The following is a 22,808-nucleotide window of genomic DNA, read 5'->3' as shown; positions in this document are numbered from 1 at the left end:
TGTGGAAATGACGTCATTTCCCAATAAAGTACACTGCCTGGTGTCATGCTGAACACGCTGACCACCCATTATTTGCCAAGCCGTAACGCCTCGTAGGATCAAATTCTCTATAAGAACGCGTGGTGTCCGCTTATTGAGGACACACCAAGTTGCAACCTCGACAAACGGAGAAACTAACTATATGGGTCTAAATTTGAACAACCACGACCGTTGATGAGTACGACAAACAGCAAGACCTTCGTAGCTCGACATTCTGCAGGGGACGACCTACAGACGAACAAGAGACTACAACTTTTGCAGCAGTGCAGACCCATTAGGGGACATTAAAATATTCTTTCGAATATTCCCTATGACTTGTCTTTTAGGGTTTAGAAGGGATTTGTCTCTTATATATAGAGCGTAAAACAACCTTGTAAGCCCCATGAGCATTTTTCTAACTCATAACACTTGCTCACATAAACAATTAATGTCATTATTGTTTAATGGTTGTCTCGACAAGATAAAGAAATCTTATCTTCTGTGTTCTCTTTATTTATTTTTTGTTCTAAAGATTATTATACTTAACTAAAATTTACCCCTTTATTTTTTTGATTAATTTATTCAAAAAAGTTCCGATATCTTTTGAGTCAAAGGCGGAAAATAAGTTCTTCCAACTCAAGAATCTAATCCGTGCGCAACTAATACCTAACCGGTAACCAAATGACCCCTTACATAATGTGTTTACTTAAGTTGATTTAGTCCTTAGTTTGAGATATTAATTAACTAATACTAACAACACACACGCATAATCAATACCAAAAAAGAGAATAATTAATACAAGGAAAAGGAAAAGAAACTCCATACTGAAAAGTTTCCAATCCATTACAAAGGAAGCAAACGAGAACTCAAAACAAAATATTAATATAGCTACTTCCATTTAACCATTTATCATTAGTTATTCCTGGTTCTGCAACTTCTCAACTCGCTGATTCAACATTTCAACTCTCGTAACCAACCGAGTCACAGAGTAAAGCAACCAATAGAACATCAACGCAGCGGCAATCAACAGCGCATTACGCTGGCTTTTCATTACAGATTTCTGGTGTCGCATCAGCTCCGTCGGGGTACACGACTCGGCCGACTTACACCTCGGGCGAGTCTCGTATTTCCAGTATATGTCCAATAACAAGAAAACACAGAACGGAACCACTGAAAGAAAAGGCTTGAGAAGGTTTCGTGTAACGGATATTAGACCTTTACGTACAGCGTATGCACCTGGAAGTGTTAAAAGGATTACCATCACCGCTTCTGCTGCCGCGGCGTAGCCTAAAACTACCCATTCTAACGCCATTGGAATTTTTCTCTATTTCTTCTATCTATGCTTGCTCTAAAATAATGGTTCTGATGAAATTTACAAGTGTGGTGAGTATCTATTTTTAGGGGCTATATATAAATGGAAAGTGGTGAAGGAATTGGAGATGTGGTGGCAATGAAGGAAGGTGCCACGTGGATTAGTTCTGCACACGTTCGGTTTACAGATGGCAGGTTTTGGTAAAGCTTTATTCTGTTTCCTTTTGAATTATCTAGTTCGATTTATAAAACCTCCGGACCTTGAAAATTTAAGCCGTAAAAAAGGACAAGTTAGAATACACATTTTAGATCTTTATTATTAAATCGTTGTGTCGGTTGATTCAATTATCTTATTGTTGATATTGTTTATTACTTCTTGTTATTATTTTTTTAATGCGAGAATCTATTGAAAACAACTTTTTACAGTCACAAAATTAAAGTGTACGTATACAGTATTCTTCCCAAATCCCATTATAGAATTATACTGAAATAATTGTTGTTATGATAAAATCCACATAAATCTTTCGTGTTTCAAAAAGAATGCATTATATCAAAACTTTTTAAACTTGAACTTCAGTTGTGTTTCTTTGGATGTATTCTTAAGCATTTTCTGTAACACTTGTAGAATACACAATAATACAGAGTATGTATATAGAATTGATCAACTACAGTAATTAATCGGCTCCTTATTTTACCCGTAAAACAGTACAGTTGAATTTATACGTAGTTTCTGGACAAGTAAACCAATTTAATCCAAAAATATTAAAGTAGTAATACGATACTTAGCCTCAAAATGTAGATAAAATAGCAAAATAATGATTCCGGGAGCAAGACTTCCGGTTACAACAACGATGATATCAAAAAGCAAGCAAGTAAACAATATAAAGCTTTGTATAGAATGCAGTATAAGTTTGCCAGAAAATTGGTGTCATTTACAATGATAACTGAGCTCTTTATTTATAGCTATGTCTTGGGAATGAGGTCCTAGGATCGTACCTCCTTTAATGTCAATTATGAGGGCCATTGATGAAGCTGTAACGGTGTAAATAAATGCCAAACTCCTTGTAACTAGCTGACGTTCCTAATACTGCAGAATATTCTTTATTAAATACTACCAGACGCAAAATATTAAATACATCTTTATGAACATCCTCTTCCGGTGACAAGCGGAATAGCTACATTCGGTGACCACATCCTCGTCTTGGGTTTTACGTGTCCTTCCTCTAGGTGACCACGTATCAGATCATATTTTTCCCTATACACTCCTATGATCAACTTCTTAGATGGTGTTTATTTTATAAAAATGTCAAAAAGAAATTCTATGTTTTTCAATTTTTTTTTTGTGAAATTCTTTTCAAAACTAAATATATCAATAGAGAAGCTTTTTATTACTCGCGGGACTTGCTAATGGACCCTGGAATTAGCTTCTGCTTTATGAGGTATGGAGTGAGGTATTTAATTTTGCAACAGTGGTCATTTTGGATAAGGAAAAATAGTAGAAAAAGTTTTTAATCTTTCTTCCCGCTTAAGATAGAAAGGGGAAGCAACAAGATTACGATTCATAGGTCAATCAAAGAAAATTGTCCAAAAGCTTTAATATTTAGTTAAGGCCCTAGTCATTCGCTTGGTTCTTCTCCAACCCAATCTTTTCAAGAAAATACGTACAATACGTTTTGGCTTAAAATGGGTCCGACTACTAGGTCCGTAGCGATGATCCTCACTCTAACGACGAGGTAGTAGCAACTGGATAATATTCATATACATTCAGTGGCGAAGTTTGAAGTTTACTCAAATATATTCAATTTGAAAGAATTTAAAAATTCATGCAAAGAGTATTCAATAGGCGTAAAATGCCTCTAAATAAAATATTTAATCTATATACACAATGCAATTTTTCGACAAAAGGTGGTCAACTGACCACCCTTGTAACCATGTGGCTTCGCCACTTGGTACATTTATAACGAAAATGGTTGTTGATCACTGGCTCCACTCAGTAGATAAAAATAGCACATGCTAGCCAGTTTTCAGAGTGGTCATTCAAAAATAGTCAGCGTTTGCAAAGTCATTGAAAAATAGTCACTATTTTGCTGCAACACGAAAAGATCCAGCATAATATACTGAAGATCGGTGCACCTGTGTATGAACTTCCAGCATATTTTGCTGGAATTCCAACACGCGAAAAGTTCCAGTATAATATACTGGAGAATGGAGCACCAATGCTCCAATCTCCAGTATATTATGCTGGACCGGTATATTATACTGGAACTCCAGTATATTATACTAGAGTTCCAACATAAGTATACTGGAACTCCAGTATATTATGCCGGAGTATTTTTCGGATTTTGAACAATATTTTTGTTAAGATTTATCTTTGCATGAAAAGTGGCTAAATTTCAATTACTTTTGAAATTGTGGCTATTTTTGAATGACCACTTGTCAATCTAGTTATTTTTAAATTTCTCCCGGTAGATAATGGTGTAAATGAGGCCCAAAATTTAGAAACTACAGATTGCACAATATTACAATAAAATGAGGGGATTGCTACATAAATAGTTGGCCAAATTCAATGTACACTTTTTTAGCCGGTATTCATATATATATATATATATATATATATATATATATATATATATATATATATATTCCGGCTATTTTTAGTTTAAGAGATTAGGTGAGCGATTATTTGGGTTATTTATTGAAGAATTAACCCGATTAGCTGTCCACTCATTTTCTTAAACTAAAATAGCAGGTGAAGGCATAATATATGTGTTATTTAGGTATATTATATGTATGATCGTGTATAATCTATGTATATGATTAGAAAAAATAAATAATGAATATGACTGTGGTGTAATTTAGAAGCCCAAACTTCTGGCCTCTTTAACTTTATTTGTAGTCCTTTCTTCGTCACATGTAAAAGTACGTGCTACATACCACCAACGCTTATATAAAATTAGTATAAGTACCAGTAATTGTAGCTCATACTCATCTTTTCCGATCCTCTATGTAATAAAATATTTCTTTTAAAAAAAATAAAGTACTTGTCACATCTTCATCCCTTTAATAATGTCTCCTTTTTGGTATATCAATGCTTTAGCAGGTTTTGTTTAGGAATATATACAATCTTTTTGCTCTAATTCTGGTCCCCTTAATCACAATAATTAAGTGAAAACCCACAATTTAATGGTCCCAATTATACATCTCAGGGCATTATTAAACTTGAACGCTTTAAACACGGTTGGATTTAAAAAAAATAAACAAAAGTTAGGACATTATAACATTCAAATGGATTTGTATATATCTAATATCATCCTACCTAATTCTTATGAATAAGGACTTACATATACCAACAGCTATGATATTGCATTTTATTAACTGATAAGTATTCCCCACTTCTATTATTATCTTTATCATTAAAACATTGATATCCATTTGATTGTCCTTCCATGTATTATAATAAGATTAACTTTAGATGTCCAAATGCAACTAAAATTAGACGGAATATTGCCTCAAATCATTGTCGTTGTGATCATTGATATTTATGTGAAATTAAGTTACTAGGAATATATCACTCAATTATTTTTTTCTGGGCTTAAATTTGACCAACCCAAGTTACTCGCTTATAGCTGAAGTATCTCATAAGAATAGACGTTCAAGAAAATCATGACCTGTCATATCACTTTTATTTGTTCTACTTTTTTTTGAGGACATACTCGGATACAACAAAAACAGCACAAGACATGTGGCAGGATTCCAACCTATGGCCGGCCTATCCCTGACCTGCTGGGTTGGGTGGCCGAATTAGCACCCCTTGTTGTCAAGACCGATATATAGCTGACGTGATTAGTAGTTTAATTTAGTGCAATTGAATAGAAAATTATTCTTGAACAAAAAAGTTAAAAGTTTTTGAAATAACAATTGAACTTTATGCATTAAAAGATAGCCCGACGCACAAAGTATCACGCGTTCAAAATCATGAGGAGTATTTTTTGATCATTTCTACAAACGTAAAGCCCCAATATGCATGGTATGAGTAAAGTTCGTACCCCAAAGGATGTGATATAGACAATGTACCCTAATATAATTATTAGTAGCTACTTTAATAGCTCAAATTTGTGACCTATAGATCATAAAGATACAACTTTACATATAGCAATTGAACTTTCTGCATTATGACTTTATATAATTGAATATAAAGTGTTCCTTACATGATAAAGGGCTTAACAAATTGCATATCCTTCACAAACAAAAAGTGCCCTAATGCAAGACTTTATCTTCAGCAGAAAGTGATTATGAGCACTTTAACAAAAGTATAAAGGCCAATTGTTACATGCACTATAGCTGCTATTATTGCTTTTGAGGCACCTGTTTCCTTCCAATCACTTTTTAGCCAACCTTTTGGGTCTTGTGTTTAGGATAAAGGAAGGAATCTTGAAAAAAGCATGGGTTAGGGTAAGAAGTAAGATCCAATATACAAAAGCTAAGATCACCAAAAGAAAGCAATTTACCCAAGTAAGAAGCAAGGGAGAAGAAGTTCTATCCACATGCACAAGATGTGCCTTATTTATTTACCACCTGCAAATGTCAAAGTAAAGAGGAACAATTATAATAGGCTCATTGCACATATGACAAATAAAATACTACTCCCTCCGTTTCATTATTTATTTACCACCTGCAAATGTCAAAGTAAAGAGGAACAATTATAATAGGCTCATTGCACATATGACAAATAAAATACTACTCCCTCCGTTTCATTTATATGACTTAGTTTGACTCGGCACGGAGTTTAAAAAAAAAAAAAAGACTTTTGAAATTTGTGGTCTTAAAAGCTTAAGGGGTAAAAAGTTTGTGGGACCATGACATTTGTGTGGCTATAAAAGTTTCTCATTAAGGGTAAATGAATAAAATGAAATAATTTAAAGTTGAATTATTTCCAAAAATGTGTCATTTGTTTTGAAACAAACTAAAAAGGAAAGTACCACATTTAATATGAAAGGGAGGGAATACTAATTTTGCTGGAAAATGAGCTTCAAAGCTTGAACTTTCACTTTAATTCAATATATACAATTGTTTTCGTGAAGTGAAAGTTTTTTTGTTTTTATTAATGATTACAAATATACTGCCTTAGTATTACAAAAGGAATTAGCAGGGGTACGTGCAAAGTATACAATCATAAAATTGGACTGACACAGTTTTAATGAAATGACATAGACAATGATGATTCATATAGCCAACTTCAATTTGGTTCGACCGTAGAACCTTTATATTTATTCATTGCACCTTTAACAAGTGGCATATGAAGTATAAAAGTTGATGAGCATGATCAAGATAAAAAGAAGAGACTAATTACCTTTCTTTTCACAAAGCTTATTTAGAATCGAAAGGAAAACAATGAGGACAGCAACACCAGCTATGAGCCCAATTGTAATTGCAAGTGTCTTTTCAACATCTTCATCTCCTGCAATTATTTTATAAATATGGCTAAACTTAAGGAAGTACTCTCTCTACATTGTCAGATAAAACTGATCGGCAACTGAATTTTAAGTGTATAAAAATCATATCTATTTGGCATTGTAATAAAAATTGGTCACTTCTAATAGTTTGTTAGAAACTAGTGTTTGTTAAAAATTACTTCATATTGATGGAAATCTCACATTTATCAACTTAAATACTCCTATATATTTTGTAGATGGCAGGATGCGCCAAGTCTGGGCTGTGGTACTAACGCTTACACACGTAGCAAGTTACCTGATGGATCTTTCCCTTTAAAAAATTGAGTTAATATCGTGTGAGCTGCAATTTAACTATTCAATTTGCATATTGTATTTACTTCTATTTCCATTCTAGAATTTCGTCATTCATATACTTGAAATCTCGTCCTAACTTCACCTATTAGAACCAAAACTTGAATATATGAGTGGCATGGAATTTTCCTTTCCAAGTGAAATTTCCCAATATATGAAAGAGTGACCACTTTTTCTTTGTCATGACTTATAACGCTAAACTTCCTGGAAGTTCTCTTGCATTTGGAAAATAACAAAAGACCATATGCCTGGACTGCTTGAATCTTTCCTGGAAATAATGTACTCCCTTCATTCCAAATACTTTTCGATTTTTGAGAGTCAAACAAATTATTTCTTGACCCCAACTTTTTAATATGCATTTTAAATATTTTGAATTATTAATTATTGTGACTTATAATACGTTTATATAGTTTTCAAATATGTAAATTCTATTTCAAAGAACTTCAAGATTCTATGTTCGAAATTTTTGATTAAAGTTAAGACGTGTATTCTCTCGAAATCCGAAAATAACATTTTTTTGGAACAGAGGAAAGACATGATATTGATAATTTTTTCGAATGATATCTAACCCTTAAACTATGATCAAGTAATGATGCAATTAATTATGCTTAGCGTACGAATCCTCAAGGTTAATTACCTAATGAAATCCACAATTAAAGGTGGAAGTGATCGGTTCTTTAGTTCTAAAAAAAGCTTTTCAAGCAAATTTAAATATATATATATATATATATATATATATATATATATATATATATATAAAAGAAGGAATCAGCCACTTCCTCAAACGATGAGAAAAAAGCTCTTACCATGATGATGTTTGTTGATCTTTGATAAAAGGAAGAAAGCAAGAATAGTAACACATACACTTTTTTTTCGTTTTTACAAAATTTGAGACGTACGTAAGTATATATAATGCAAATAAAGCAAAAAGGACATACAGAAAAAGAGACTTTCTTCCCACCTCACCTATATGATATGATTAATACTAATAACTAACCTAAGAGAAGAAAACCGATACTTCTAGCAACCATCTATGATATATCTGCTTTCCCCCCACCCACACCCAAACACACACTCTTCTTTTCTAAACCTTTCTATACTACTTACGAAAATTAATTTAATTAGGAGTGATTTGATTGGAAAAAAGTTATTCCAGAATTAATTATTTCGGAATTAGTTATTTCGGTATTAGTTATTCCTCCTTTCTATAAGAATAAAAAAATACTACAATTTCGGAATAACTAATCTCGGGATTAATTATATCGTATTTTTCTACCAACCAAACATAGGATAAACTCCTTTTAAACTTAGTCCCGAAATTAATTATTCTTTATCAGATGAGCCCTAGGGTTGGGTAAATCACCTTACACCTAGCATAGTTACTCATCCAAAAAAAGAAGAAGGAAACCGTTATCCCTCCCAATAATAACGGTGGAATAACCAACAAATAATCGCTGTCAATAAAATTTTGTCAAATCCAAAAAACAAAAAGAATAAACTAGTCTATCATCCATCCTCATTTTCAATTTCAACTACCATCAACTTAAACAAAAGACTCACTTCGTCAAAAGTAGAAAACCAAGAGCTATTTTCCCAAAATTTTCCAACAATTGTCCAATAGGAACATTTTATTATGTGTTTAGGTGCTCAATTGGAATACGCCTTAATTCGAATAATTAAATAAAATATGCAGGCAAGTTTAAGGGGTGTTTAATAATTCGCCAAAAAGACAGAAAGAAGGAAAAATTAATTAAATTACCATGGACATACAAGCAATTTAACAATTCTACTACCATGCATGAAAACTTCGTATAACTTAGAAGAAAGAAATAAAAACTAATTAAACCATTAGGAGTTTATAATTTCAAATTTTAACTAACGTGAACCAAATAAGTAAACAGAAAGCCAAAAACCATGCACCACCCCCACCAGTCATGGTGGCGGAGAAGCTTACCGCTTTTAGAGGTGAATCCACGCTCCGAGAACCGCGCGTAGCACTTGGTCATAAACATATCTCCCCAAGGTGAGGACCCACACTCACTTTTCAGCTGTCTGATCGCCTCCGATAAGCAATCATCACACTCACTCACACTCAAATCTTGTGTACACTGCGCCACAGCCTGAATTTTCCCCGACCCGCCAACTCTAAAATATTGACCCTGTGGCACAGCTCCTAAATACGTTAATACGGCGTCGTTCCGAGTCAACATTTCATTATCATCCATAATCGACGGTCCACATTTGTGCATGACAACACCTTTGTCTTCCACACCTAGAAAAGAAACATTATCGTACTTCACGAAACACCCATCTAACTGCAACGCGCCGCCGCACGTGGTGGTGCATAGCGTCCCGACTCTGCTCACCGCCGTAGCCACGCATTTCCGGCAGTCGGAGTTTCCCAAGTCGCCTCGGCACTGAAAGAGGCCGTAAACGATGTCGTTTTGACTCGAACCAGGTAGAGAAATCTTGAAGTTGTTGAAATTTGCGTAAGATGCTGAGTTGACTAGTGAAGTTAGAAGCGAATTAACGTTTGACTCGTAAACTGTACCAGGATTGTATTTCTGCTGTGAACATCCGCCATAAACAAAGGATTGTATCGAAGCATTAGATTGGTACGTGAAAAACAAGAATATAATTATCATATAAACAAGAAGAACATGAAGAGAAAATTCTTTGACATACAGCTTCATGTTTAGTTTTTTCTTCTTGGTGGTTGAAGTAATGGGCAGTGTTAAATTATAAGTATTTTATATGTGATTAAAGTTAAAGAGGTATGGGAAATGGACCAAGGGTCTATATATATATAGGACGACGAGTATAATTAGGGCATGAAAAAAGAAGAGAAAAATGTAAGTCTTTGGCGTTTGGTATAGTGAGGGGCTATAGATAACGGATACAGTTTTTATGGACAGAGAAAAATAATACAGTGTAGTTGTGCTTTTGTTTAGAAGTAGTGTTTACAAAGGCATTTTCTCATTTTGGCTTCTAATGCTTTTTCTCGTGGCTTTCATTTTTGTACGTACATATGGGTAAATGATATATATATATATATATATATATATATATATATATATATATATATATATATATATAGAACTTATGATATCGCGTTAGTTATTATGTTTATCATATCATCAATTGATATTTAAATTTACCTATAATTGACTAATAAATGACCGAATTACATAAATAGTTCTACACCATTAGTGCATTAAACCTTTTCGTTGTATTATTTTTCATGTTTTTACATGTATGACTGTTCGCTCATATAATATTTAAAATTAAAAGAGGAAAAGACTAACTAACCGAAAATGCGATGAGGATCTGTTAAAAAAAGTAATCTATTTATTTTTTTATTAGTCCTCTGAAAAAGAATGACATATTTTTAAATTTAAAAATAATTCAAATTAAATTTTCTATTATACTTTTAATGATAAATTTTTATAGTCACACAAATGTTATCGTATGTTTAAGACTCGAAGTTTAAAACAATCGATAGCAACACATATACTATGACATATTTAAGACCAAAAAATTTAAAAATCTTTTTTTATTCTTACTGTTTACCGTGAAAATGGTAATAACAGTTAAATTTGTAGATGGAACTCTAAAAATACGTGATCTATTTCTATGCCAGTTGTTAGAGCAGTTGATGCTAGATATATGAAGATAAAGGATAAAAATGCGAACTAGAATAGAGTTGTGATCAAACCGAGGGGTTAGCTATCCGGGCCTCGGGCCAACCGATAAGGGCCTCGAGGTTGATGCTTGGGCTCAGGCTCGAGCTATCGGGGGTAACCGAGAAGGGAGTAACAGTTAGAATATAATTATAGGAGGCTCTTTACGCCGATATCGAACAATAAATGAAGAACAAGTATGAAAGAAATAAATGAGAGAGGTAGTCTCGAGCGAGTAAGTTAGAGAGAAAAGAAAGAGAGAGAGAGTTGTTATTGATCTTGTGTAGAACAGTTGGAGCAACCCCTTACAAAGTACCAATGACCCCCTTTACATAAGAGGGGGAATCCAAACATAGTACAAGATACATTAAATGATAAAAGCGGGACGGGACAACTAACTAGCTTCATGATGTAGGCGTAGACCAGCGTTAGACTAGCCTGGTAGACTTAACCGGCCCCGGATGCATTCTTCGAAAGCCTCCCGTGCTTGTCGGGGTTTCGGCCAACATTATCCCCAGGCCGGGTGTCGATAGATCTTGAGGGAGGTACCCGACCCAAGGTCTCGAGCCTTCGAGGCGATCTTCTGAAGTACCTTATCGACGAGAAATTGGTCCCCCTGAATTCGCTGTACACAGATAGTCTCCGCGTTTCTTAGATAGAAGCGATGAGAAACGATTGTGACATCTCATTCTATGGGATCCCATAATGACGTCGTGCTGATGACGCAAGCCTCCATGAATACCGAAATATTTCATCGTTTCACTTTTTCAGGGCCATCCGACACGTCGCGATTTCCTGTTCTTCTGGGCCATAATGCCGCCGTTGATTCAGCTCCCGTGAACACATTGAATTCGCCTGTCGTTACGTTTTTTGAGGGCGATAATGGCACCGTCAGTTATTTTGCCCTTCTTTTCTATAAATGGGGCCTTTTGTGATCAGTTTTTCATCCAAGTATCCTCCGATATCTATCCGTTCCTCCTTCTTGCTATTTTTACTCTTTGTTGTTTACCATGTTTGAGGCCCATGGCCTCAAGATTTTATGGCGACATCAGGCGTGCTATGGCCTATCTCCCGGATCTTCTCTGGTCGAACGAGGTTATGCTGCCTTTATGTTATTGTTGTTGTTGTTGTCGTCTCCGCTGGCTCGGGATGATGAAGTAGAGGACCAATTTCCTCCGACCCGAAGAAGTATTTGGATTATACACCGTGCTCAAGAGGGGGATCGGATTATACACCGCTTCTCACCCTCCTTCCTCAGCTTGGCGCATTACACCCCTTTTGGATTCCTTGGGGTATGGCGACATTATCTACTAACTATCGCCTCCCATGCCGGGGCAACGTCTCAAGAAGCGGCTTTATAATAGTAATATTGGCGGAGTTCATACTAGCCAGATTTTTTACCTAGCCACTTTTTGTCTCCTTTCAGCTTCTCCTTCGTCAATTTGCTCTTCTCCATCGCTTTCCCCTTCTACATCTTCCCTTTTGAAGATGCCTTTGCGGGAGGGTCGAGATGAGACTCTCGAGGGGATTAGGCTTGGAAGATATTGTCTTTGAGGTCGCGCGCTTCAGGAGATGATACCGAAGATGTCGCCATTGAGGACACACTTTTGGGAATATACTAGATTCTTAAGCTTTTGTTGTATGTATGATAACTAGAGATTTTGACGTGTTTCATGCTCTTTCTTGCTTACGCTTTGATTATAAATTCTTACAAAATAGTCCCAAAAGGCTCATAAGTTGTGCTTGATTGCAGGTTTTATCAACAAAGTGACGAGACGTCAAAGATCGGCTAAAAAGGAGTGAAACCTGCACAAGTACCAAAGACAAGACAACTCAGGACAAACAGACCTAAAGAGGCCGCAATACATTTTGTGTGGTCTGCACTAGGGAGATTCAGAGACCTGAATTTGAAGGCATCAAAACAGTGCAGCCGCAGTAGATATTGTGCGGCCCGCACTGAAGACACAGCAACCGCACCACCATTTCATGCGGTCCGCAGAAGCAATGTTTAGAGAGATGTCAAGTGCCAGGGTTCAAGCCTGTGCGGTCCGCAGTCCATTTTGCGCGGACCACATTGGAAGCCTTTGCGGCCGCGGTCCATTCTGCGCGGTCCGCGGAGCCTGGGTTCAGAGAGTTGGAATTGCAGAGTCAAGAGCCTAGTGCGGCCGCACACCATTTTGTGTGGTCCGCACTGACCCCACATGGGCATTTTTGTTTAGTTTTTCCAGCTTAGTATAAATAGAACCTTTTTCCATTTTAGGGAATCAGATATTAGCTGCGCTCGTGAGAAGACCATCTGTAGCCATTTTGGGCATTTTAACTTAGTTTTAACAATAGAATCTCTGTATTTACTTTAGTGTTTAATTAATATGCCTTTATCTTCATCTATTTCTCTGTTCTTCTTTTCAAGCATGAGTAGCTAAACCCGTTAGCTAGGGTTGTGGCTCAACCCTAGTGTGGGTAATTGATGGGTATTGTGATTTAGGGCTAGATTGACTATGAGTGTTTGTTATTTGGGTCAATTTTGTGGTTTAATTTATGAATTGGTGATTGCAAACACTGATTTGTGCTAAGTTGACTTGGCTCTTCTTGAGAAAGAGAGCATAAGTCTCCAAAATTGACCCAACAAGGAATTGGGATGGACTCAAGAGAATTGATAGTCCCAATTAAAGGGTTAAACCTCGAGAGAGTAATTACCCCACTTGAACCCTAGTTTCTTGAGCAAATTTGCCTACCCATTTGGTCTTGAGAAAGTCAATTGGGCAAAATCACTCTCTCTACCGAGAGGTGTGAGAGTGGGTAAAATCGTGCAACAGTTATAGCATAATTCTCCAATCATGTCAATCGTTCCTTAGAAGCAATTACCCGTCAATTAGCCACCTAGGTGAAAGTCACTACCCTAGTGCCTTTTTATCCATTAGATACAACTTTTAGCAATTCTTGTTTAGCATAATCTAGTTGCATTTATAATTAGTAGTTGATAATAGTAGTTTGTTAAAGAAAAATAAAAAATGATTGGAAGTGATATTTGGAGCAAATACACAATTCCATTCTAAATATATACTTGACTCCATTCCTAGCTCCTTGAGGAAATCGATCCCGACCCACAAATCGGGTAAAAGCTATTTCGACCCTCTCTTCCTACTTTTTAGTAGTGCGGAGTAGGCTGCAATCACTTTTTGGCGCCGTTGCCAGGGAGTTAATGGTTTTGGCTATCTATTTAGTTAGTTTTGTGTATTGTTCTTCTTTCCTTCTTTGTTACTTACTTGTTTGTGTCACTACTCAGGTACCATCATGGCTTTAAACAATGCTAATGACCCTCTTGGAAACATGATAGCGGGGGAGGAGGTAGATGATCTTGAGAAAGATGAGGTGCCTCTTGCACCTCAAGCTCAACGGAGAGGCCGAAATGCCAATGCTAATCCAAATGACAATATTCCAGACCCTCCCCGGTTCCTCCAAGAGTGGCTCCCAGAGTATTACCGAACCAGGGCTACGCAAGTGCTATTGTCCCACCCCGAATCCGGGCGGGCAACTTTCAGATAACCAATATGATGTTGACCTTACTTGAGCAGCATGGGTACTTCACGGGCGCTGCAAATCAAAATGCCTACAAACATCTCAAGGGGTTAGTAGATACATGTTGGGGGAGCAAGCATACGAATGTATCCGAGAATGCGCTAAGATTAAGACTTTTCCTGTTCTCACTTCGGGGGAAGGCATTAGACTGGCTTGAGAGACTCCCCAACCATTCTATCACAACTTAGGATGAGTTGGCGGATAAGTTTATTGCCAAATTCTTCTCTCCTAGTCATATGGCGGCACTTCGAGATGAAATATTAGCCTTCAAGCAAGAGCCAACGGAACCTTTTCATGATATTTGGGAGCGGTATAGAACGATGGTGAGGGAGTGCCCAAATAATGATATGACCGAGGCCATGATCCAACAAACCTTCTACCGAGGCATAAATACTACAAATCAATGCATTGTTAACCAATTGGCAGGGGCAATTTTATGAAGTTTTCTTATGAAGAGGCATGTGAAGTACTTGATGAAATGGCGGACACTTCTTCAGCATGGCAGAGTAGAGCAAATGTGCCTCAAGGTGATCCTACGGTTATCCAGTTGCACAAGGAATTGCACGACCACGGGCAAGCTATAGCTGAGCTTACTACTACTATGAACCAATTGGCTAAGGCGCAGTGGCAACAAGTTTAGAATCCTCACCAAGTGAATGCCATGGAGGTGTTAGTATGCTTGTCAACAAGAGAAGCAAAATAAGGCAACAAAATCAAGGAAATTCTGAGCAATTTGTTGATGAATATGATGGGTGTCAAAATGATGGTTATGATGACCAAAGTGAAGAGGTACAATATATCAACAACTATCAAGGCAATAGAGACAACTCTTCAAATCAACAATGGCGACCCCAAGGAAATTGGGGCAATCAACAACAAGGTGGTGGCAATTGGAACAACAACAACCAAAACAACAATTGGGATAATCAAAACAACAACCAAGGCAATTGGAATGGAAATAACAACAATTGGGGCAACAACAATAATCAAGGTGGGTGGAACAACAATGGAAACCAAGGCAACCGGGGGGCAAGACTTTTAAAGGCCCCCAATGTACCAACAACTGAACAATCCACCCCCTTTCCCTTCTCAAGGTCCTAGTTCTTCTGGTAGTGATATGGGTAGAATTGAAATGATGTTCGAGCAGATGATGAAGAGGAATACGGATTTTGATGCACAGTTAGCTTCTCACAACACCTCTATCCGAAACTTGGAGGTGCAATTAGGCCAAATCTCTCAGTCATTGAATACTCGCCCGAAGGGTGCTCTACCAAGTGATACGATAGTGAACCCAAAGGGTAGGAACAATCATGTTATGGCGGTCACAATAAGAAGTGGGAGAAGCAGTGATGTGAATGCCTCTAAACAAAAGAAAGTCATGAATGATGATGTTGAGTTGCAAGATGACGAAGTCCCTTTGGTAGTTGAAGATGTGGTTGATGAAAATGTGAACAATGAAGTAAGGATTTATATTCAAGAAGTCGAGGTGGAAACTCAAAATGATGTAAACCCGTCTAAGGAACACATAATTGACATGCCGGAGCCGGTTGTGCCAAAAGCCAAAGTTCCTTTGCCAAGGCTACCTCCACCTTATTCTCAAAGGCTCACGAAGCAGAAGAATGATAATCAGTTTAAAAAGTTCATTGACATGATGAAGAGCTTATCTATTAATGTGCCTTTGGTGGAGGCACTTGAACAAATGCCGGGTTATGCAAAATTCATGAAAGACTTGGTTACAAAGAAGCATTCTATGGATTGTGAAACTATAAAGATGACTCACCAAGTTAGTGCTATAGTGCATTTAATGGTCCCAAAGCTTGAATATCCCGGTGTTTCACCATTCCTTGCACCATTGGAAGTGCGGATTTTGCCAAGGCTTTATGTGACTTGGGAGCTAGTATCAATTTAATGCCCTACTCGATTTTCAAAACTTTGGGTATCGGGCAACCTAGGCCAACCTCAATGAGACTTCAAATGGCGGATCGACCGATAAAGCGACCTTTGGGCATTATTGATGATGTGCTTGTCCGGGTGGACAAATTTATTTTGCCGGCCGACTTTGTCATTTTGGATTGTGAAGTGGGCTATGAGGTTCCTATTATCTTGGGCAGACCTTTCCTTGCAACGGGGAAGGCATTGGTTGATGTGGAAGTGGGTGAGCTCACTTTCCGAGTGGGAGATGAAAAGATTATTTTCCATGTTTGCAAGTCTATGAAGCAACCTAATAGCACCGAGGTGTGCTCATTTGTAGACCTTGTCATAGCTATGATTGTGGATGATACCAGTGCTATGATCAACATGGAGGATCCTCTTGAGGCCGTGCTATTAAATCTTGATGTCAATGAGGATGCAAGTAGAGTGGAGTGCGTGAATGCCTTACATGGGATGGGCTCTTATTCTTATGAGCCTAGAAAATTGTCTTTGGATCTTGAAAACCGGAAAACTCCACCAACAAAGCCATCAATTGAGGAGCCACCAGTGTTGGAGTTGAAACCACTTCCTCCACACCTCAGGTATGAATTCTTGGGTCCAAACTCTACTTTACCAGTTATTCTTTCTTCTTGCCTTACTAACATGCAGGTTAAGGCCACTTTGGCGGTGCTTCAAAAGCGGAAAAAGGCATTTGGATAGACTCTAGCTGATATTGGGGGAATAAGCCCCACATTTTGTATGCACAAAATTATCTTGAAGGATGTTACAAAGCCTTCCTTGGAGCATCAAAGAAGATTGAACGAGGCTATGCAAGAAGTGGTGAAGACAGAAATGATCAAATGGTTGGATGCCGGGGTTGTGTACCCCATTTCTGATAGCTCATGGACTTCTCTGGTGCAATGTGTACCGAAGAAGGGTGGTATGACTGTGGTGACCAATGACAACAATGAACTTATTCCTACTCGGATAGTCACAGGTTGGAGGGTTTGCATGGACTACCAGAAGCTAAACAAGGTGACCCGAAAGGACCATTTCCCATTGCCATTCCTAGACCAATGCTTGATCGTCTCGCGGGGCGTGCTTTTAATTACTTTTTGGATGGGTACTCGGGGTATAATTAAATCTTAATTGCCCTGGAGGACCAAGAGAAAACCACCTTTACTTGTCCGTATGGAACCTTTGCTTTCTCTCAGATGCCGTTCAGATTGTGTAATGCTCTGTGACATTCCAAAGATGCATGATGGCTATTTTCACCGACATGGTGGAAGATATATTGGAGGTCTTCATGGATGATTTCAGTGTGGTTGGTGGTTCCTTTGAAGAATGTTTGAGAAATTTAGATAGAGTATTGGCCCAAAGTGAAGATACAAACCTCGTACTCAATTGAGAAAAATGCCATTTCATGGTTGAAGAGGGTTTAGTGTTGGGTCACAAAATTTCAAAGCATGGAATTGAAGTTGACAAAGTCAAGATAGAGGTGATTTCAAGGCTTCCTCCCCCCATTTCTGTCAAAAGGGTGAGGAGTTTTCTTAGGCACGTGGGTTTTTACCGGAGGTTTATAAAAGATTTTTCAAAAGTGGTAAACCCCTTATGCAAGTTGCTAGAAAAGCATGCAAAGTTTGTGTTCGATGAGAGATATATGCAAGCATTCGAGCTTCTCAAGCTTAAGTTGACCACTACCTCTATCATTACCGTACCAAATTGGAGCTTGCCCTTCGAGCTCATGTGTGACGCAAATGACGTTGTGGTTGGGGCTGTTTTAGGTCAAAGGATTAACAAGATGTTTCATATGGTGTACTATGCAAGCAAGACCATGAATAAGGCTCAAAGGAACTATATAATCACCAAGAAAGAGTTGTTAGCTATAGTATTTTCAATGGAAAAGTTTCGGTCGTATCTTATAAGGGCCAAGGTCATAGTGCACACCGATCATGCCGCTCTTAGGTACTTGATGACGAAGAAAGACTCCAAGGCAAGATTGATGCGATGGCTGTTACTACTTCAAGAGTTTGATCTAGAAATTATGGACCGGAAATGTAGTGAGAACCAAGTGGCGTTCCACTTGTCTCGTTTGGAGGAGTAGAGGAGTCCTTATGATGGCCTTGAGATCAATGATTCATTTCCCGATGAACAACTCCTTGCGGTGTCAATGAATGATATGCCATGGTTTGCCGATGTTTCCAATTACCTTGTGACTGGAGTAATCCCGTGTGAGCTCTCTTCTAACCAAAGGAAGAAGCTCAAGCGGGATAGTTTGGATTTTTATTGGGATGAGCCATACTTGTTCAAGATTTGCACGGATGGTGTGATCCGAAGGTGTGTCCTGGAGGAGGAACAATTGAGTATCTTAGAGGCTTGCCATTCTTCACCCTATGGTGGCCATCACGGTGGGGTGAGGACCTCCTCGAAAGTTCTTAGTTGTGGATTCTATTGGACCACCCTATTCAGAGATGTGGGTGATTTTGTTAAGAGGTGTGATGATTGCCAAAGAGTGGGTAGAATTTCAAAAAGGGATGAGATGCCTCTCAATACCATTCTTGAAGTGGATATCTTTGATGTTTGGGGCATCGATTTCATGGGTCCATTTGTTAGCTCTTGTGGGAATACTTACATTCTCGTGGCGGTTGACTATGTCTCAAAATGGGTTGAAGTAGTGGCTTTGTCTAACAATGAATCCCAGAGTGTTGTTGCATTTATTAAAAAGAGCATTTTCATAAGGTTTGGCACTCCTCGTGCCATTATTAGTGATGGGGGATGGGGGGTCTCACTTTTGCAATAAAGCTTTCGACACATTGCTTTCCAAGTACGGTGTCAATCATAAGGTTTCGACCCCTTATCATCCTCAAGCTAGTGGTCAAGTGGAAGTCTCCAACAGAGAAATCAAAAGTACCTTGTCAAAGACAGTCAATGCAAATAGGACCAATTGGTCGAAGAAGTTGGATGACGCTCTATGGGCTTATCGGACGACTTATAAAACTCCGATTGGGTTGTCTCCGTATTGGTTGGTGTTTGGGAAAGCATGCCATCTTCCGGTTGAGTTAGAGCACAAGTCCATGTGGGCTTTGAGGAAATTGAATCTTGAATGGGATGTTGCAGCTAATCTTCGTATTGAACAACTCAATGAACTCGATGAATTTAGATTCCATGCCTACTCCAGTTCATCCTTGTATAAGGACAATATGAAGTACCTTCATGACAAATATGTTCGTGGAAAGGAGTTCAACGTAGGTGATTTGGTTGTCTTATTCAACTCCCGGTTACATCTGTTTCCGGGAAAGCTCAAATCCAAATGGAGTGGACCGTTTGAAGTTATGTTTGTGACCCCTTTTGGTGCTCTTGATTTGAAAAATAAAAATGGTGAAATCTTTAGAGTTAATGGGCACCGGGTAAAGCATTATCTTTGAAAGTTTGATGACAACCACGTGGTGGCGCTCCTTCATCTCAAGTGATGTGGTGGTAACATGCATCGTGTCGCGAGTTTAAATCAGGCGCTTTTTGGGAGGCAACCCATTGTTTTTCTTCTTGTTTTCTTTGATTTTATTTGTAGTATAGGATTGATTTTTGGGCTAACTGGTTGTGAGATGTTGCAGGGATTGTGTTGATGCAGTGCAAGACATAGTGAAGAAAATGTTCAGTCTCTGAAGTTGCCAGTGCGGCTGCACTACACTTTGTGCGGTCCGCACTGGTGAAGGACAAAATGATACCTCTCTGATGTTTGTCACTGCGGCCGCACTATACTTTGTGCGGTCCGCGGTGGAACACTGTGACCGCGGTCTGTTTTGTGTGGACCGCAGTGGGATACTGGTCCAAGCTTGATCATAACAGCCCAGTCCGGACTGCGATCCATTTTATGCGGTCCCCTTTTACCTTTTTCATAATTTTAACTCTCAGAAGCATAGAGCACTATTCATCTTCCTTTATTCTTGTAATTAACTACTTACATCGATCAAACCTCACTTTATCTAACAACTGGTAACATAATTTTCCATTTTCTTGTGTCAATTCTGTCAATTTCATTTTATTTTCAATTTTTCTTAGCTTATAATTCTTGTTCTTCCCCTAATTAGTTCGCTATCTGGGTTAGATTAGTTGTAATGCTGATTCATGAGGACTTAATGAGTTTTATGGACTGGGTAAATATGTAAGGACATAAATTAGCAAAAGTTGAACTTAAAAGCAATAAGAACCCTAACTCAGTGCCACTGCTGGGCGCCCTGTGCGGACCGCGGTCACTTTTGTGCGGTCCGCAGTGACCTAGTGCGGTCCGCGGTACCACTTTGTACGGACCGCGTCGACAAACTTCAGAAAGATTACTCTTGGTCAGTGCGACTGCACTACATATTATGCCGTCCGCACTGGCCTAGTGCGGCCGCGGTACCATTTTGTGCGGGCTGCACCGGTCAAATTCAGAGGAAGAGTAGTCTGAACCCTATCCCTGTGCGGACCGCGGTCGTTATTGTGCGGTCCATGGTGGTCCCTGTGCGGCCGCACTCCATTTTGTGCGGTCCGCACTGGGCTGTTTCTACAACTTTTCAATTATGTCTCCAATCCTTTCTGCATAAATGTTGCCCATTGCTTCTATTGATACCAAAAATGTAAGATGATTGTGTTTGAAGATAATGTTAAACAAAGAGGAAAAGGCTCCAAACAACCCGGCAGAGGTGATTCCTCTCGGGGAGGGAAGAAAAGATTGGTTAAACTCACTCCCCAGGCTCGTCAAAATATAAAGAAGATGAGAAAGGCAATTAAGGCAGCTGAAAGAGCCTGCGATCAGTCGGGGAGTGAGTATGTGCCCTCCCAAGATATTTCTTCAGACTCAGTACCAACATATTTCCACTCAAGTTTCAGATTGACAGATAACACTCCTCCACCATGACCTTATGCCCAAGCACCAGAGCATTTTCTACTGAGTCGTCTGAGGGCTCAGTAGCCGGCAGTGGTGAATACTCCACCTCCCCCACAACTTCATTATCTGGGGAGGGTGCAGATAGAGGTAAGGAGTAAGTGCAAGGGGTTGAGGAGGTAGCTGAGGGTGGTGAGCCTCAGGTTGGGGGCATTGCCCGAACTAGAAAACCCGAAGTTTGGGAGGATAAGTTCATGAGCCAGGTGGTGTACCACAAATTTAGGGAGTGGTGGCCGGTGAGAAAATTGATATCGGAGTGGAGTTTCATTGACAAAGATTTTTTACCCCACAACCCTGACGTGCATAGACAATTCAGAACGAGAGTGGGTTGGGAGCACTTTTTAGATGACTGTGTGGATGCCAATGAACACTTGGTCAAAGAGTTCTATTGTAATGTAGCCCACATCATAAAGAGTTCCAAAGTGACCAAGGTTCGGAACCTCAAGGTATTGTTTGACGGGAAGTCGCTCAACGAATACCTGGGTTTCAATGAGGAAGATGAGTCTCTTTATATGGCAAAGCTGGAGATGGGCAAGAAGGTTCGTCCATGGTTAGCTCAGTACTTGGCAATCCCAGGTACCGTTCCGGAGTGGCTGACTGTTGGGGTCAAAATACTACGGAGGACCCTAAACTTTGAGGCGAGGGGTTGGGAGACATTTGTGTGCAGCCGATTAGACCCTACTACCTATGACCAGACACTTCCTCTCCACCGGGCTGTTTTGGTTGCTTCCATTATGGTGGGGTACCCCATCAATGTAGGGAATGTGATGTCCCGGATCATTTCTATAGTGGGTGATGAGAGCGACCGAAACTATCCATTCCCCAACACCCTTACTATATACTTCCGGGACTTGCAGGTGGACAAAAGGCCATACGACATCAAGGTCAAGGCGACAACCCCGTTCTCTTAGTATAGCGTGAAGGGGAATGACAACCATTAGGATAAGAACTACAAAGCCCCTGCTTCTGCCTCAACTGGCCAGTTTGAAGAGCCAGTTGCGGTAGAGTCCCCCGCTGAGCCTGCCTCCACTTCTGCTGAGATGCCTCCCGGACCTTCCACATCTTCAGCCATTCCTCCTAGCCCTTCCATATCAGCAGGCCTGGAGATCCCATCTTCCCGGGCCCATCCTCTCACTGCCCACCGATTGAGTCAAACGCTTCAGAGTATCAACAACTGGATGTATACTGCTTCATCCAAGTTGTCCACCTTGACCACCACTATTGCAGCTCAGTCGGCACCTTAGCCAGCATAGGTCCCACAATCCATTGAGGATGCTTTGAAAGAGATTCTTGAGAACCAGAAGAAAATCCTCACTACCCAGGATGCATTGCCAAAGGCAGTTGATTCGCATAGCAAGGCTCTCAAGGAGCTTGCTAAGGAGCATAAGAAACTGCGAAAGAAACAGGCCTCCAAGGAGTCCGTGAAGGAGCTGCAGGCGGATGTTGACAAGTTGAAGGCAGACCAGCTCCCTTTAGACCTATTGTTTGAGGACCCAGTTCCAGCAGCTGAGCCACGGCCGGAGTAGTCACAACAACCTCCAAAGAGGAAGAGGATGATTCCTAGAGCTGATGATGCTATCA

At 39.1% G+C, this 22,808-nt stretch overlaps 2 protein-coding genes across 4 annotated transcripts; both read right to left on the bottom strand.

Moving 5' to 3' along the window:
- Window positions 1-788: 788 nt before the first annotated feature.
- Window positions 789-1,379, bottom strand: LOC104242869 (uncharacterized). The gene has a single exon (XM_009797983.2). The coding sequence runs from the start codon at window positions 1,328-1,330 to the stop codon at window positions 935-937; it is 396 nt and encodes a 131-aa protein (XP_009796285.1). The 5' UTR covers window positions 1,331-1,379; the 3' UTR covers window positions 789-934.
- Window positions 1,380-5,479: 4,100 nt separating this feature from the next.
- LOC104242870 (plasmodesmata-located protein 6-like) lies at window positions 5,480-10,053 on the bottom strand. 3 transcript variants are annotated; one of them, XR_715096.2, is made up of 4 exons: window positions 9,088-10,051; window positions 6,680-6,787; window positions 5,838-5,904; window positions 5,480-5,759 (listed from the first exon to the last, which is right to left on the bottom strand). XR_715096.2 is itself a non-coding variant. In XM_009797984.2 (3 exons), exons 1-3 carry the CDS (start codon window positions 9,824-9,826, stop codon window positions 5,894-5,896), a joined length of 858 nt encoding a protein of 285 aa, XP_009796286.1. In that variant the 5' UTR covers window positions 9,827-10,050; the 3' UTR covers window positions 5,480-5,893. The 3 variants fall into 3 exon arrangements, 2 of the variants coding, with proteins under 2 accessions (XP_009796286.1, XP_070027985.1); XM_009797984.2 differs by having other exon boundaries at window positions 5,480-5,904; window positions 9,088-10,050; XM_070171884.1 differs by lacking the exon at window positions 5,480-5,759 and having other exon boundaries at window positions 5,892-6,001; window positions 9,088-10,053.
- Between the last annotated feature and the right edge of the window lie 12,755 nt (window positions 10,054-22,808).

The sequence above is a fragment of the Nicotiana sylvestris genome, chromosome 4 (genome assembly GCF_000393655.2).
Source record: "Nicotiana sylvestris chromosome 4, ASM39365v2, whole genome shotgun sequence".
In the NCBI taxonomy this organism is placed as follows: Eukaryota; Viridiplantae; Streptophyta; class Magnoliopsida; order Solanales; family Solanaceae; genus Nicotiana; species Nicotiana sylvestris.
Note: the sequence above shows the minus strand (reverse complement) of the source record. Positions and strands in the feature narration are given on the sequence as shown.